Source organism: Lepidothrix coronata, unplaced genomic scaffold, assembly GCF_001604755.1.
Source record: "Lepidothrix coronata isolate B3197 unplaced genomic scaffold, Lepidothrix_coronata-1.0 Scaffold199, whole genome shotgun sequence".
Classification (NCBI taxonomy): domain Eukaryota; kingdom Metazoa; phylum Chordata; class Aves; order Passeriformes; family Pipridae; genus Lepidothrix; species Lepidothrix coronata.
In genome coordinates this window covers 562,394-578,542 of record NW_016690379.1, presented here as the reverse complement: position 1 = coordinate 578,542, position 16,149 = coordinate 562,394, and the positions used below count along the sequence as shown (strand labels likewise).

At 46.0% G+C, this 16,149-nt stretch overlaps 1 protein-coding gene across 2 annotated transcripts; it reads right to left on the bottom strand.

Annotated features, from left to right (window-relative positions):
• Positions 1-584: 584 nt before the first annotated feature.
• On the bottom strand, positions 585-15,850 carry ELK4 (ELK4, ETS transcription factor). Of its 2 annotated transcripts, none has more exons than XM_017832152.1 (5): positions 14,837-15,850; positions 13,005-13,220; positions 10,807-11,721; positions 9,555-9,671; positions 585-8,654 (listed from the first exon to the last, which is right to left on the bottom strand). In XM_017832152.1, the coding sequence occupies exons 2-5, from the start codon at positions 13,209-13,211 to the stop codon at positions 8,556-8,558; spliced, it is 1,338 nt and encodes a 445-aa protein (XP_017687641.1). In that variant the 5' UTR covers positions 13,212-13,220; positions 14,837-15,850; the 3' UTR covers positions 585-8,555. The 2 variants fall into 2 exon arrangements, with proteins under 2 accessions (XP_017687641.1, XP_017687640.1); XM_017832151.1 differs by having other exon boundaries at positions 14,848-15,850.
• Positions 15,851-16,149: the final 299 nt, after the last annotated feature.

The following is a 16,149-nucleotide window of genomic DNA, read 5'->3' as shown; positions in this document are numbered from 1 at the left end:
AAAAAGCCTGTGTGTGTGTGCAAACCCCATTTGCAGCAAAGAAAACCCCACCCCAAAGTGTCCTCCCTGAGCCCCTCCCACCATGGGAGCATCTCTGCAGCCCTGCCCAGGGGAGAGGAGCAGAAACAATGCAAGGGGGGGTTTCTTTGGAAGGGGATCTCCACACCAGCACTGTCAGCTCTTCAATAATCTCGGTGTGTCCCTGCAGGTTTGGAGAACAGGGGGCTAAATCTGCTCTGCCACAGCAACAGTGCTCCTGTCACCAGTTTGGCAACTCCAATCTCCACTCTCAGGTCTAGGCAGAGGGTCTGCTTAAAGAAAAAAATGCTAATTAAAGGAAATTTTCACCAGAATAATACCTGGGGAATAAAAACCAAACTCCCCAACTCCACCTCTGTCTCCACTCCAGCCTGTGATGCTGTAAAAGGATTTTTTACCTCCCTCCTTCTCACAGCCCAAGCTGCCCTGCAGCTGTAACTTTCTATTTCCTCTACTGAAAAAAAAAAAACAACAAACAAACCAGTCAAAAAGAGCAGAAACTTTGTTAAAAATATTTATTTAAAAAAATACAATTGTTTTGCATGTCTGGTTGCACATAACTATTAACATATGATTGACTTGAATAATTTTGCTACAATGCTTTTTTTAAAGCCAGCTTGCATTATACAAAGCAAATCCCTCTGTCAGTTCTTACATAAAATAGTTTTCTTTAACTATTCCCACCCCGTTTTTAAAAAAGATTGCAATACATTGATTTTTTTTATTTTTAACTTTTTTTTGCACAAAAATCGAAGCAATAGAAAAGTCACCTGATTTCTCAGGAAAGACCTTCACGATGTTTGAATAACAATTACCAATGAGCCACTGTAAAAGCAGCATTTGAAGTGTCATTACAGTGCAAAGGAAGTTTTGCATCTTAAAAAACTTTGCCTCCAAATTGTACTCAAACCTGAAATGTGTTCCAATAACTCCACGTTCTGCTCTAATCAAGCTGATCAGACTTTTGTGACATCAACATGCTGAAGGTCTTCCTAAATGTTATCTTGGAAGGTTAAATAAAAGCAAAATTTAGTTAACACTGAACAATTACTGAAAACTTTGGCTATTTATGTACTTGCATTACATACCAGCATTTTTTTTTTTTAACACAATGGCATTAAGATACTCTTATTATAAGGTATTATTTAAAAAAGAAAGTTAGACTGAGAAGCTTTTCTGTCCCAGGCAGGTTCACCCAACTGTAACAAGGACCACAGAGGGGTGAGGTTACAGTTGTCTCTAAAAGATCATGTCTAGAAAAGTCTCCAGTGTAGGAAGTTGAGACACTCACTACAACATAACTTGCTTTGTCTCCAGACTTGGTACTATATATATATTTATAGGAAAAAAAAAATAAATGCAATTCTGTTCAGGGAAAAGAGCCACTGAAAAATGTTCTCTCTGCTGCTTCCAGCGTCATTTTTACCCCCGTTAAAATCACAGGAAGGTAAAACTGGATCCATGGCAGAGTTGGGAGTCACCTGACAGGGAAACCTGCTCAGAGGCTGCTCCCAGCAGAGCTGTCAGAGCTGCTGGAGCCCAAAACTCGGCAGCAAAGAAAACCCAGGTCAGCCTAAAAGAAAAATTCAACCACGGAACAGAAACCACTGGAGGCATCAGGAAGTCACTTCCCAGAACAGAACCGCGCTGCAGAAATCAAACAGGACAAAACTGGCCCACCTTCCCACCGCCCAGCAGCTTTGGGTGCTTAAGTTGCTAAAAATTAACTCCAACTTCCCTCTCCCCTGACTCTCCCAGCCCAAAAGCTGCCCCCAGAGCAGGTTCCCAGCCCGTGGAAGTCGGAGCAGTTGTGGTGGAGCCAACGGAGCTGCTGTGATTTCCAAGCCCCTGGCACACGATCCACATCTGCCAAGAGCCTCAGAATTCCCAAGGCAGTCTAAGGGTTTAGTCCCAGATTAATTCCAGCTGCCCCAACACCCATTAGGGGAGACAACCACCACCCTTACCTAGAATTTTCCCATTGATTTGGCTCTGTTATTACAAATACACTTCTCAGCTATAAAAACAGAGGGGAAATAAGCATTAAATGTGCTACTGTACTTATCACAAAACACTGTGACGTACATAAGGCCATCTGGTAACACTGCAACAGGATACAAACAAGATCTGAAAAGGGGAGTTTTTTTTAGGATACAACTTGGTTTCTTTTTAAACTACAAGGAATAATCTCAACCCTGCTCACAGAGAATCCACGTCAAAACTAGCACGTCATATATAGAGAACTCTGTGCAACTGAACAACAGCAGAACAAAAAGTCAACACAACTCTAGAAAGCAGTTTCAAAGCCTGAAGATTTAAGACATGCCAGCCAAAAAAAAAAAAAAATAAAAAAAGAAAACAACAACCAAAAAAAAAGAAAGAAAAGAAAAGAACAAACCACAACACATCTCAAGGAGCTTCGAGCAAACCCAGGTATTGTAACCCCACCCCACCCCAGCACACAGCACACACTTAGGAACCATGCAGAGGCCACCCTCAAAGCCTTCCTGTGTTCAAAAAATAAAAACAAAAACCCATGAAAAAATAACCCCCAACTGAAAAACAAAAAATTAAAAAGTTAAAATAAAAAAAAAAAAAACAGAAAAACCAACAGCTTCCAGTTATTGGTACAGCACTGCTGCATGTACTGCTCAAGGGCTGAAATGGGCTCCAAAATCACCTCCAGCCTCCCCTCCTGAGTCTCTCAGTGTCTCCATGAAGGTCCCTGTTCTCCAAAAGGTTCAGCATTACCCTGTTCCACCCCCTGCCACAACCAATTTGAGATGAAAACCTTCTGCCAATGCCTGGTCTCAGGAGAGAAGTGTTTCGAGTAAAGGAGTCCAAACTTTTGTTCCGTGAACACAAAACTATTCAAAGACACATTTAAGACTTTTTTTTTTTCCTTTTTTTTTTTTAGGAGATGTGGCATCCAACAATGTCAAAGCTGCTTTTAAAAATACCCTTTGGCAACTCAACGAGTCCACGCTGTGGCATGACTGACTTGAGTCCTAAAAGAAAAGGAAAAGCCCCCAAAAAACCTCACCAGGGTGTGCAAAACACATTTAAAAGTGGCGACTGCGCAGTGCAGTGGCTGCTTTGAGGGGTATTTATACAAATTTGGAAGCCAGGACTCCATCCTGGACACATCCTGTCAGGCATGACACACGTGTGCTCCATGCAGGGCTATTCCAGGCACAAGGAATCTAAAAAAACCTCCAAGTTTTCAGCTCTCAGGGTGTGCTTCTCGTCAGGCAGCTGGAACAGCTCCACAGGCAAAACCTTCTGCTACGTTTTTTGGGAGGGGTAAACAAAAAAGCAATTCTAGTCAGTTTTAGGGTGGGTTTTTTTCCCCCAAAAATAATGTTTATGAAGCAGGTATCTCGCTATTCCAAAAGGGAAATCCTTTAACACACACATCCAAGAAGGAACACGGGCCCTGCCCAGCTTTCTTACCTGGCAGAGCCTGGTTCTGGCTCAGCCCAAAACCAATCCCCCTTCTGCAGTGAACAGATCCTCCTTCTTTCTGTTTGTTCTTGGTAAAAAGGCAGGAATAACACACCTCAGACCAAGATCCAGGAGACACTAAACCCAAAGCTTCACTTTTCTGCTCCAGATGGCACCAGGTCCATCAGGGAACTTCCAAAGGAGCTGCTGCTGCTGAACAGATTTGCAGGGATGTACCACCCCTGTGGCTTTGCAGCTCCTCTGTTGTACCCTTATGACTAAAATTAGGCTGTGGAGAAAGATCTGGTTCCATTTCCAAGAGTTCTTCCCTGGCCAGGACCAGTTCTTACCTCCACAGTCGGTGCTACTCGCTCCAGGTGGAATTCCGTGTGCCCAGGGGCTGATCCAAGACAGAGCCTCCTGCAGGAACCCCCTGGAGACCTGCACAGAACTTGTCACTGCATTTTATCCTTCAACCTTCACCTGACAGCCCCTGATCCCAGCAGAGCAGCTCCAGCATGTCCCACATCCCACCATCCATGGACGGCCAAAGGCTTCCCCACGGAGCAGACCTGCTGTCCAGGCCCACCAGCTTCACTAAATTCCAATCAAACCACAAAACCCCCTGTTTAGGCAAGACATCCTACACCTCACCAAACATCCTGAACAGCTTTTAAGCACCATGACTGCAATCCTCACAGATTTTGGACTGATCTGCCCAGTGTGACATCCTAGGGGGGCTCTTTGCAACCCCGCGCTCTGTGATTTTTTTAAGACAAAATAAACCATCCATCCCCAAGACCTCAGAGGCCAGAAGGTCTATTTTTTTTTCCCCCTATTTCTACTCTTACAGATACACATTCTATTTCTTAAGAAACTTAAGAAGAAATGAAACAAAACTGTTGTGGACACCCAAAAACTCAAAACATCGAGTTTTAAAACACACCCTTTGACAACGTTCTGTAACTACTGTTGTAGTTGATTTTCAGAGCTGACAATACCAAGAGAGCCTCTTGATACAACACTGAGATGTACTGTAAACAAATATGCCTTAAAAATGGAAGAGGTTAAATCATAAAACAGGAGTACATACAAAACTGCTATAAAACAGGAGCAGAAGGTAACTGAAAGCTAAATGAATAAATCGTGGGAGACAAGAGTGTGTCAGAACTGCAGGTTCTGAGCTCAGCACTGGGAAAAACGCTACAGAAGTGGATCAAAACTCTCACCTGAGAAAGCCATCACTGCTCTAGGACAGCTCTGTCCCCCCACCTCAGCCTGCAGAGCTCTGAAGTCCCGAGGGAACCTGACCTTGCTGCAGCTCAGCGTTGTGGGAAGCTGGGAAAAGGGAGGTTTGCACCTAAGCAGCCTTCACTGTCCTTAGGAGGAACACTATAAACACAAGAAGAATCTATTGGTGAGAAATCTGAGGTCTGAAAACGCATCAGAGGGAGGAATTATCCCAAATGAACCACTGAACAGGCAAAGCCTCTCTGTTCTAACACCCCCCAAAGACTGCGTGGATGCTGAAGTCTGAGGATGCTCCAAGTCAAAACACTGAATTCTCCAACTCGAGGAATTGTATCACCTGCTGACCTATTGCAAAACACAGCTCCAATGTGCCAGAGGCAGTGCATAGGAATTGCATTCAGCCACCACTGCTGAACAGCTCAGGTCCTGAAACAAGGCTCTGGACTTGAGCTGCTGTTTTAAAAAAAAACCCCAACTCTGCAGTGACACGGAAAAGAGATTTCCAGAAGCAAGACAAGATGCTCGTCCAGTCCAATTCTACCACCAGCTACCAATTAACCGATGCAAATATTCCCAAGCATCCCACAATCCCGTGGCTGCTCCAGCAGCATCAACTGTCAGCTAAGGAAAGGTTGCTGTAATGCTGCATTATCACTTTTTTAAGCCACCACAGTGCAAACTGCCACCGTGGCCAGGAAAAGAGAACCTCTATCAACCCCCACCTGCCCTACACTGAATTAAAAAACAAGTTGCAAGGAGCTGCAAAGTGCTCCTGAAGTGACCTAGCAGAGAACCAGCAATCACATCACTGAGCCCCAAGGAGTCACAGGACGCTGTGCTCCGTCAGGAATGTGATCCAAAAAAAAAAAGCTGGCAGTTCCATACCTGTCAGTAAATGTGTGTTTAATCAGGCAGCATATATACAAGATAATATTCCCTTTAAGTGACCTGAAAGCTGGAATGGAGAAAAGGCAGCAAGCTGCTCCTCTCCCCTCCCCTTCCCTGCCCTTCCCATGTGCTTTCCCAACTGCCTCCTAAGATTGTAACCCTTCCGTGGATTTTGATTTCCCTTGGAAAGGAAAAGCAACCACCACCTCAGTGGATATTCCCAGATAAAAACCATCCCATCCAGGCTGCATTTCCACATGAGCTTCCTCTGCACAAGGGATTCCCAAAGGGAAACGTGGCTCTCCCCCAGCTATGGCAGTGCAATCTTAGGAAGCTTCCTGGAGAAGAGCAGGAACCCAGGCTGGGTTCTCTTGGAGAAGAGCAGGAACCCAGGCTGGGTTCTCTTGGAGAAGAGCAGGAACCCAGGCTGGGTTCTCTTGCAGAAGAGCAGGAACCCAGGCTGGGTTCTCTTGCATACCCCACACTCAAAGTGATAAAAGTTCACAGAGAATTAAGTGCACGTGTGCACACACACAACTTTTTAAACAAATAAACTTGGCTTTTCTCCATAGGGGACAAGGAAAGGGAAGCAATTAAATTGCAAGGGTTTTTTAGTGCTCATTAAGTACTTTTAAAATTCTAATCCTAGTCTGCAATGTTGCTCTCAAAGTCCACACACTTGGTGGGCGTCAAATTGGCCAACCTAAAACAACCATTATAAAAAAGTGCTGCTATTTATACATAGCTATATATATTTTTCTAGAGCAGACTCAAAAGCCACCATGCAAACCAGAAAATTCCAGATGCCTGCTCTCAATTATCATCTGCAGCTTTGCTTCTGCATTAAAAAAATAATAATAATTAAAAAAAAAAAAAAAAAGGTCAATATTGCACATTTTAAGAGCTGCTGGCACAGGAACTTCATCCTGCATCTGCTGATGTCTAAAATGTGAAGCATTTATGCCTCTGACAGAACCCAACAGGAAGACAGGTCACTCCATGAGCTTCTCCACCTGAAGAAGGAATACTCTTTTCTCCCATTCCCACTGGGCAGGTGTTCTGGATGAACAATGCCCCCCATTCCCCCCCCCAAAAAAATCAGCTGTTCCACCCACCTGTCCCAGGTGTCACGCCAGGAACACACAAAGTGGTTGTACACGTTTCAATGTCAGAATACAGGAAGGTAACACCACCAAGGAAGAGAAGTCTCGGGTGCTGTCACACCCTTGGAAAGTGAATTCCAAGCCTGCAAAAGTGGCAAAAGGGAAAAAAAAAAACTTCTGGAAAGCTTTGAGTTCACCAAACTTCTCCATGAAAGGGGTGCAATATGTACAGCAAACACTGTCAGCTCCTCCTGCTGCGAAATCTTCTGCTCCTGAAAACTCTGCAGGCAGCCAAGTGAGGATGCTGAAGGAGAGAGATGTTCCCACCTGTTTTCTACTGGGTGTTTTATGGAAAAAGATTCCCTTCCATCCCCATCTCAACGCGCTCAGTAGCAAAACAGAAGTTGCTGCCTGACATCAGATGCCCCAAGTGGAAGGAGGACACAGGGCCCAGCACCCACAGACCAAGACATCCAGACTCTGAGGGGCTGAGAGAGGACAAATCTCCCTTCCTTTCACTCCTCAGTTCTCTCAAAAGGCCTCCTGAGGTGTAAAAAAAAAAAAAAATAATCTAAGTACAAATTTCATTTCGTCTCAAATGGCTCTGGAAATTAAATCTCTCATTCTTGCTCCATCCACACCACCAAGAAAAGCAATGCAAGAGCAGATTTACAGCCAGGTGGACACACTGAGCCTGAGTTTGGGTCAGTGCTTCCTCAAAAAAAAAAAAACCAACAGCTCTAATGCAAAACTTGAGCTAAGAGCTGGTAGAAGAGGAGCTCCTCCACTTGTGGAAAAGCAGGAAACTTTTCCAAACCTGTGGGAAAGAGCAGTAATGTTAATGCTGGGACATCTGTGCTCTCACCACTGTTTGGGTGTGGAACTCCAGCACCAGGCAGCAACCTCAGCACAGGCACCCACCCCCCCAAAACTTCCAAGGAAAATCCACCATCCTGCTCATCCAGCAGTGAGATCACAAGCTCTGGAACAGGTCTCTGGCACAAGAAATGTTTGGACTTCAGCATTCAAGCTCTCTGAGGGCTGAAAGGAACTCATCCCACCACTGATTTCTCTCTCTCTCTCTCTCCAGACCTCACCTCCCCACGGAAGGGAGGGCAGGGGAAGCATCCAGGATCCAGCCAGACCACTTCTCCGAGGGGTTGGGCTGGTGGGACACAACACCACCACAATTCCCAAACTGTCCAATATCTCAGGATATGAAGCACTGAATAATAGTCCTTGAAAATTTCTCCCTGCAAAAAAGACAAGATGTTTTTACAGCAGAACAGACCAGGCTGTTTTGGTTGCTGCAGAAGTCACCGTGGCCCCCCCAGGCAAAGCTGGAGTGCACACACCCCTTTCCCAAGCATTTCCTGGAATGCCAGCTTCCATCCTGATCAGATATCTTCTTGCCAAGCACAGGAAGCAGAAGAACAGAGGGTTTTGTTTGTTTTTTCCCCAAAAGTCACAGAGAAAAGACTTCCCTGACACTGTTCACTGCCATCAGTGCAGACTCAGTTGCTGCAACACCGACCAAAAGTCCCTTTTTGACCACGTGAAATCTTCCAAACCAAGGAGGGAAGAGAAGAAAACTGGAGCTGCAGCTCCTATTAAGGCCTTTGCATATACATTCCCAACCTGGGTTCTTCAGAAAAAAGGGGAATTTTGCAAAAAAAAAAAGGCATTTTTACTTGGGAATGGCGAAAACTACGATCGTTGAGAATCTCTGTGTGGAATTACAAATTGCTCATTTTTAAAAAAACGTGGTTAAATAGAAGTGTCCCATCTTTCCCTTGCTTGCCAACGTGTCCTTTCCATGAGTTCCATGTGCTATGTCTTCTGGAGATCAGGGGAAAACGGGCCAGGGGTAGAGGGTCCATCCAGTCCAGACAGAGTAAATGGGCCATGACTGTTCAGCACTGATGGAAACTAAGAGACAAAACAAAAATGATTAGGCAAGAGGTCACTTTAATTCATTGTTTCTCCCCTATCTGTGCATGTAGAAAAAAAACCCCAAACAACAAAACACAACAAAGAAAAAACACCCCAAACTTCAAAGAATTCTATTGGATTTCTACTTTTAATTTAATTTTTTTAATGCCACTGGCACAGCAATCCCTGCCCTGAGCACTGCCCATGTCCTCAATTAATAAGTGACTTTAATACAGGTTGTTGGGAAACCACAGGTCTAAATAGTCCCTCAGTTAATTATCAGCTATTTCTAGAGGAAAATGGCCAGTGCATTGTTTATTCCCCATCCTCGTGGCATGTATGAGCCACTTCCTTCATCTCCATGGAGATGAGAGATCCCAACCCAAAAAGCAACCACTTCAATCCCACCCTTTGCCTGAGCAAACCCAGGCAGCAGATGTGGTTATTCCAATGCCCAAGTGGAAGGTGAGGGAAGAGTACGAGGAATTGCAACTAAAGGAGGGGGTTTTTTTAAATATAGGGGATTTTTTTTCTTACATATTGAACAAAATTATTTATTAAAAGCGGCGAAGGTGAGAATTTCCAAATAACAAAAAACAGCAGAATGGAGAGATCACAGAATCATGGAATGGTTTGGGATGGAAGGGACCTTAAAGCCCATCCAGTCCCACCCCCTGCCATGGGCAGGGACACCTTCCACCATCCCAGGTTGCTCCAAGCCCTGTCCAACCTGGCCTTGGGCGCTTCCAGGGATGGGGCAGCATCTACAGCAGGTATTTTATTTCTACAGCAGGTATTTTATTTCTACAGCAGGTATTTGGGTAACTGATTCCTGCAGGTCTGCTGAGGAAGGGACTGAAAAGCAGGGAGAGAATGGCAGAACTTGCTGGAACTCACCTGAAAGAGGGTGTTAGCACCTTGCAACCTGGCAGGACTGAGAGGAGCCACCGGGCTCAGGGTACTCCAGAAGTGGATGCTGGAGAGCAAAGGGCTGGGAGTCAGCAGGATGGGAGTCTGGAAGAGACAGGAGAGCTGAGTGAGACCTGCCCCTGGAGCAAGAGCACATGGAAGCCCAGCCACAACCCCCTCAGCTCCTGCAGCTGCCAGGGCTGGCTCCCAATTTCAGGAACTCCCAGTCCCTGCTCCTCCTCCCTTCCCAGCCCCATCCGGCTCTCCCTCCCCTGGCTGAGCAGTCAACCCTCTTTTCCCAACAGCTGCCAAATCCTGCTGGAACCTCCAGCAGAGCAATCCAGCACACAGCACCTGCAAGGACTGGGGAAAACCGGGATTAGGAACTCCAAAGGAGCAGACAGCAGGCACGAGCCTGGTCTGGGTGACAATGACAATATAAGGAACAATAAAACAAGTTTCCACCCAGCTTCTGAATACCCTGGATGCTCCAGGTTCACCAGCCAAACACTTCCCAGGGTGCCAAAAGAGCAACTCCACTTGGTTTTTTTCCCCCTGCCTTCAGCCATTTCACTTTTCAATCAGCAGCTTCCCTACAGCTTCACTCTAATTCCAATCTATCACAGGAAAGAGATTAAATAGATACAGAATGATTTAACAGCCTAGCTGGATTCAGTTCTCTTCCAAGTTTTCCACGAGACACAAAAGCTTTCCTTTCCCACACAAAGATAGCAACCAAATTAAGCAGCTGCTCTTATTGCTGTTCATGTTCACTCACAAGACTCTGGCCTTAACTAAATGCCTATATTTGAGTAAAAAAAGCTGCCAAACAGACACCTCTGTGCTTCTCTATTTTTAAAGTATTTTCAGAACCAGCTGAAGGATGAGGGCAGGGTTTAGGGTTTCTGAAATAATTCAGTCCCTCCCTGGCAAGGTTTGCAAAGGATCCTGCTGGTGCTGGTTTGGGTTTTGCCTCCACATGCCAACCCTGCCCAGACGTGCAGGGCTGACACACCACCTGGGCACCTTTTTGGGGTGAAGTTAATACCAACTGTGAATAAAACTTGGGTTTTAATTAAAGAAAAAAAAAAAAAAAGGGGGAGGGACATCCTGAGTTTCAGAACACCCCACACAATGAACCGACTATTCATTTTCCACTTGCCTTCCCTTACTGGTTTAAAATGTAACATAATCACCATTGTTACTTTAAAAAAAGAAACCAGGAAGGGGGTTTGGTTACCTGAGAGAAAAGTGCTGGAGTAAGAGAAGCAGTCGGGAGAGAAGGACTCAGAATGCCCAGAGGACTTGGATCGCTGCCCGTAATGACGAGAGTAGGAGCCAACTCCAGCCCTTTGGGTTTCTTAGATCTGGAGAGGTGATTGGCAAATTCCTTCTCCAGCACGGATGAATCCTGCTCTTTGGGCTCTGGGGATTGGTGCTGAAGGCTCTGGGCCTGCTCCAGCTGCTGGGAGGCCACGGACTCGATATCCGTGTCAATGTCCAGGTCGGGGTTGGAGCTCAGGGGCGGCGACGGGGGCGTGGAAGGGACCTGGAGAGTGGGAGACACCGAGGAGATGGGGGGCGTCGGGGTGAAGCTGCTGGTTAAGTTTGGCAAAGGTGCTGGAGCTTCGGGGACAGTTAACTTGGGCAGGACGAGCGTCTCCAAGGTCTGGAGGGTCTCCTCGGATCCCATGGGAAGGGAGGAGGACGCGGCGGGAGCGGCGGAAGCCGCGGAGACCGCGGAGGTGGTGGAGACCAGGGGGGCCGAGGGCGGCTTCTTGGAGGGCATGGTGACAAACTTGATGACGGAGGGGGTCGGCTCCTGAGGCTTCTTCTCCGTCAGCTTCTCCGCCGGGTTCTCGATCTTGATGGACCTGAAGAGTTTGACGCTGGAGCTGTTGAGGGAGTTGAGGGTGAAGGAGGAGTACAGGCCTGAGTGGATGTAGTCGTTGCGGCTCGAGGACTTCGCACACGACTGGGACTTCTCCTTCCCACAGTTTTCCACGTCCTTTGGAGCGCTGTTGACCTCTCCAAAGCCAGTCAGTTCAGGGTCTCCTTCTATCCGGCCCACGACAAGCGGGTCCATATTTAAAATCTCCGGATACGAGACAAACTTGTACACAAACTTCTTACCGTTCACTTTCTTAATGATATTCTGTGGGTAAGATACACATATATATTTAGACCTTCCTCAGATTAATTTTCTTCCTACAAACACTGCCCAAAATAGGCAGAGGAATTAAAGCCTGTAATCTTTCATCAAAAAAATGTTTCTTTTTTCCTGCCTTAAAAACACACTGCGTTCCTGCAGTTCAGTCCCGCTCCCAAAGCAGCATTCCCAGAGCTCACAGACAAAACACTAGAACAGGTGAGCTTAACCTGACACCAAATACACCAAAACCAGCCTAAAACCTGCTTTTAAATAGAATAAAAAATTACCCATTAACCCCCTCAAGGATCACTGCCCTGGGTACAGTCAGGGTAATCTAACAGGAGAACCTGCAGTATTAAAGGGTTTCTATAGTTTTGCAGAACTGAGAGCTGGTACTTCCAATCAAACCCCTTTTATCCTTAATGAGATGCTAATAAAGGAAAATAAGTAGCTGAACTAGTCAGTGGAATGCAGGATAATCAGCTATTTCAATACCACAAAACAGCATCTGTCAAACTTGTTTTGCTCCTTAAGTGAAATGCCACACGCAATTCGGGCTTAAGATCATCTTCATTTATCATGCAATTATTATTACTGAGATCTCTTCAGCACAAAGCCAGATTTGTGCCACCCAACAATAAACACCAGTAACTTACCACCTGCTACCCACTGAGGTTCCTCAGAAACTGTTTTATTTTTATCTCCCACACTCGCCCGGTAACAGTTGTGGGATAAACGGCTTATTGAAACCAAGGTAGGTCTTGAAGACATTTTGCTAAACAAGAGAAGCTTCTTACTCAGCTGGGCTGAAATCACTGGCCATGTCAGAGGTGAAGTTCTGAACACACAGAGAACAATAAAAATACTTTGGGCTGATTCACTGAAAATCCTTATTTTGAAGCCCTTTTGTAGAGGCAACTGCAGGAAAGATCTTAAGGTGGTGCAACACTCACCACCTCAGTCATCATCTCCCAGTGTTGTTTTACCTGGAGTGCTGAGGATTTTAACCCTTGCCAGGGTATGCATTTTTGGAAGGGGGATTAGGATTCAACAATTTACGTTTGCAAAGACACAAAGAGAAAACTTTGCACTTAGAACCTTGTCAAACAAGCAACGGGGAGGAAACACAGCACAAAAAAACCCCACTTTTAAACAAACCAGTACAACTTCCTTAAGCCTGGGAGGAAGAGGAGTGACACCCACCCATCCCCTCGCAGGGGATGAAAAAGGAAACAAAGCCCATTAGGCTGGTAAAGATGGATAAGGATTGGAGGGGGATTTGTTACCTTCACGTAGTAGTATCTGAGCGCTCGGCTGAGTTTATCATAGTTCATGCTGGGCTTGTTCTTGCGGATCCCCCACAGCCTGGCCACCTCCTCTGCCTGCAGCAGCTTGAACTCCCCGTCGTTGGAGGTCCAACAGATGATGTTCTTGTTCTGAGGCTCCTGGAGGAGCTGGAGGAGGAACTGCCACAGGGTGATAGCACTGTCCATAGCAGTGAGCTGCGAGGCAGAGAGGCAGAGCAGAGGCAGGTTAACAGAGCATTTCCCTCCTCTCCCTACAAGGGGGTGATGGAGCTGAGATGTTATTTCCAAAGCCAGCAAGAGTAAAAATTATTAGTCACCAGTCGTGAAAGATGTTCCCTGCAGAACAGAGAGGCTGAGTGCCAACTCTGTCGTCTCCTCCCACATGTCAGTACTTTTCACATGGGTTATATTTAGCCTCATTTAACTAAATCAGGTCACTTTGGGTAAGTTGCAGTGAGTCACTACCCCAAAAAAATGTTTCTAAGTTGTTCCATGTTCACCCACTCTGGCTTGTACTGCTTTATGAGAAACAGCTCAGGTACACTCAGGTAAAAAAAAAAAAAAATTAAAAAAAAAAATCAAACCTCCCACTCGCCGCCTCCTTTCCGTACCTGCTCCCACCTCCAACCTCAAAAACAGCAGATCAAGTAACTGCAAAGCTCCAGGAAGATGCCAGAGCAAAACAACTCCATTTTCCTTCAGTTCACACTTCTGCCTCTTTGTCATCAGCCCTACTCCCCTCTCTTTCAAATCTTTCCTTTCCAAGTATCATCCCCCTTTTTTTTTTCCTAAGAGCGTAAACACGAAAGTAAATAAAAATTATTTCAAGCGCTGCCTTTGCTTGTCTCAATTCCTGCCATGTCTTACCTACACCAATGATTTAGGCTGAGACTTTCTAGGACTAATATCTGCCAGCTGATTCCTGAACTCCCAGAGTGGTTTTCCTCTCCACGTCTAAATTCATCAAGGACAGACAAGGCAGAGAGATGTCATTTTTCCTTGACCATATCTGACTACACAAAACAGTATTTCCACAAACATTTTTAAGCAGGACACTAATAATTCTGTCTGCACAAGGGAAGCATAAGACACACCAGATGAAATATTAATTCAGCATCTCGTATGGATTCTCTTAGTCCAGAACTGTGACAATTAATGCAGTTTAAACTTCTTCCTATGAAATAAAAACAAACCCAGGTGCTCTGGAATAAGAACCACCAAGAAAGACACAAAAAATGGTTTTATATGTAAAATTGCTACATTTTTTTCCCCTCAGAGAAGAAACCTAAGAGTCCAGGGGTTTCTGTCTGGGTGAATCCACAGCCTGAGAGCCCAAGTGCTGTTCACAACCAAAGCAGAGGCATCAAGTCCAAGGACTTGTTTGAAGTCCATGTGTACACAGGGCTCAGTTTAAGATCCAGCCAGGACTGCCAGCTCATCTTCGCTCCCAAAGCCTTTTATTCCAATCTCATTACTGCCCAGCACTTATCCAGCCCTATATAAGGAAGGGAACAGCCTCCACGTGAGCCTGAGCGTTCAGTGAGCCCTGAGAAAGGATTACTGGCAGTTTACACAGGGCTCCCCTTCCTTACCGAAATCAGGTGCCCCGGGGCAGGTGCCTTTTTGGGCCCAGCCCACGACATTGAACCTGTTTTGCAGAATCCCTGCCCCATGGCGGGCTGGGTGACTCCCCAGGGCCGTGCCATCGATCCAGCCAGTTAAACTGCAGCAATTACATGGAACAATCCCAACCTGAAGGACACCCACACCACGCTGTTATGCTGGCCTAGGGTGCTTTCCCCGTTAATTACCGCGCACGTACAACTCCCTGCTTGCCCAAATTAATTGCTCGGCACTCGAAGAAACTCAAGGCTGTGCTTCCAGACTCTTCCCATGGCGTGCCAGCTGATCCATAGGGGATCAGCTCTGCCTCAGAACCGCCTGGAATCCACGTTTGCCAGCAACATTCCGTGTCTCCAAGGCTGAGGCTACGGCTCCTCATCCCCGGGGATGATGCACACGCATGTGTCGTGCAGACAGGAGGATCTGCAGAGCTGTCAATGCCAGGGATACGTGCTAAGAGAGAGCAGGAAGATGAAGTTGAGTGATTATTCCCACGCTGCATTTATCTCCAGCACTTTGGGAACCCGGATCAGCACTGCACCAAACTGATGCAAGGGGAGGCAGCCACGTGGAAATCAGATTAGCAACGCAATTTCAGAGTGGCAAAGGCTTTTTTTTTTTACCCCTCCTCCTAAAAAAATCCATGCAGGTTGCATCCCAGAATTTAACTGCTATTATTTCATTAGGCTGCTTCCCTTTAGGAAGTACCACCTCGCTGTAGCTCAAAGCTCATCAGCCTCTGTCACAGCCAAGCATCCAAACCTTTGCAATCACAGCTGGTTTGGAATCCAGCTGGAGACACACAAAGCTGACAGAGCAGCACTCTTGACAACACAAAGTTCAGTCACAGAGCACACATGGAGTGGCCAAAATTCTGGGAAGTGCAAGATATTAAAAAAAAAAATACACCTTTCCCTGCACTGAGCTGTGTCGTTCTGAGGAGCATTTACCAAATTATGAGTTCATGCTGCCCAAATCCCTTGGTTTTCCAGCTGGAAGGATCCCTCTCCCAGGGGCAGAGTTACAGACTGTACTGGAGTGTTACATTGATCAAGCCCCTGCTGATGTTTCTGGCATTGACAGCTTTAGGGGTGTCACGATTTTGGCCATCGTTTGGAGGACACCTTGAGTACCCTCAGCTTTAAAAAGTCTTGTGTTAGACACGTTAACGGGGTGGAAAAGTCCTACTGAGACCCTGGTGTTATAGAAGAGGAGCAGTAAGCACTTAGGAATTGTTCATGGATGGGCTATATTGCACATATTCCTCTTTACTCAATATTTACTGTTTATATCTAGAGGAAATGATGGAGATCCCTCAGCAGAACCTCATGGATACCTCAATGGAGCAGGGAACACAGAGTTTTTCTGAAGATTTTACACACAAAGGGAAGGCCAGAAAACAACCCTCCACAGTGGTCAAAGCAATGGGATCACAGGTGGATCTTCAGACTCCAGGAGCAGCTGTGAACTGGGAAAGTATAATGTGTTGTATTGTGAACCA

Bases quoted from the DNA above. Each gene is read 5' to 3' on its own strand.
- ELK4 (XM_017832151.1), bottom strand. From the start codon at position 15,150: ATGCAGCGTGGGAATAATCACTCAACTTCATCTTCCTGCTCTCTCTTA. The intron at 11,722-13,004 runs GTAACAAATCCC...TCTTACCCACAG, and splicing joins TCAGATACTACTACGTGAAG to AATATCATTAAGAAAGTGAA. The intron at 9,672-10,806 runs GTAACCAAACCC...TGTCTCTTCCAG, and splicing joins CTCCAGCACTTTTCTCTCAG to ACTCCCATCCTGCTGACTCC.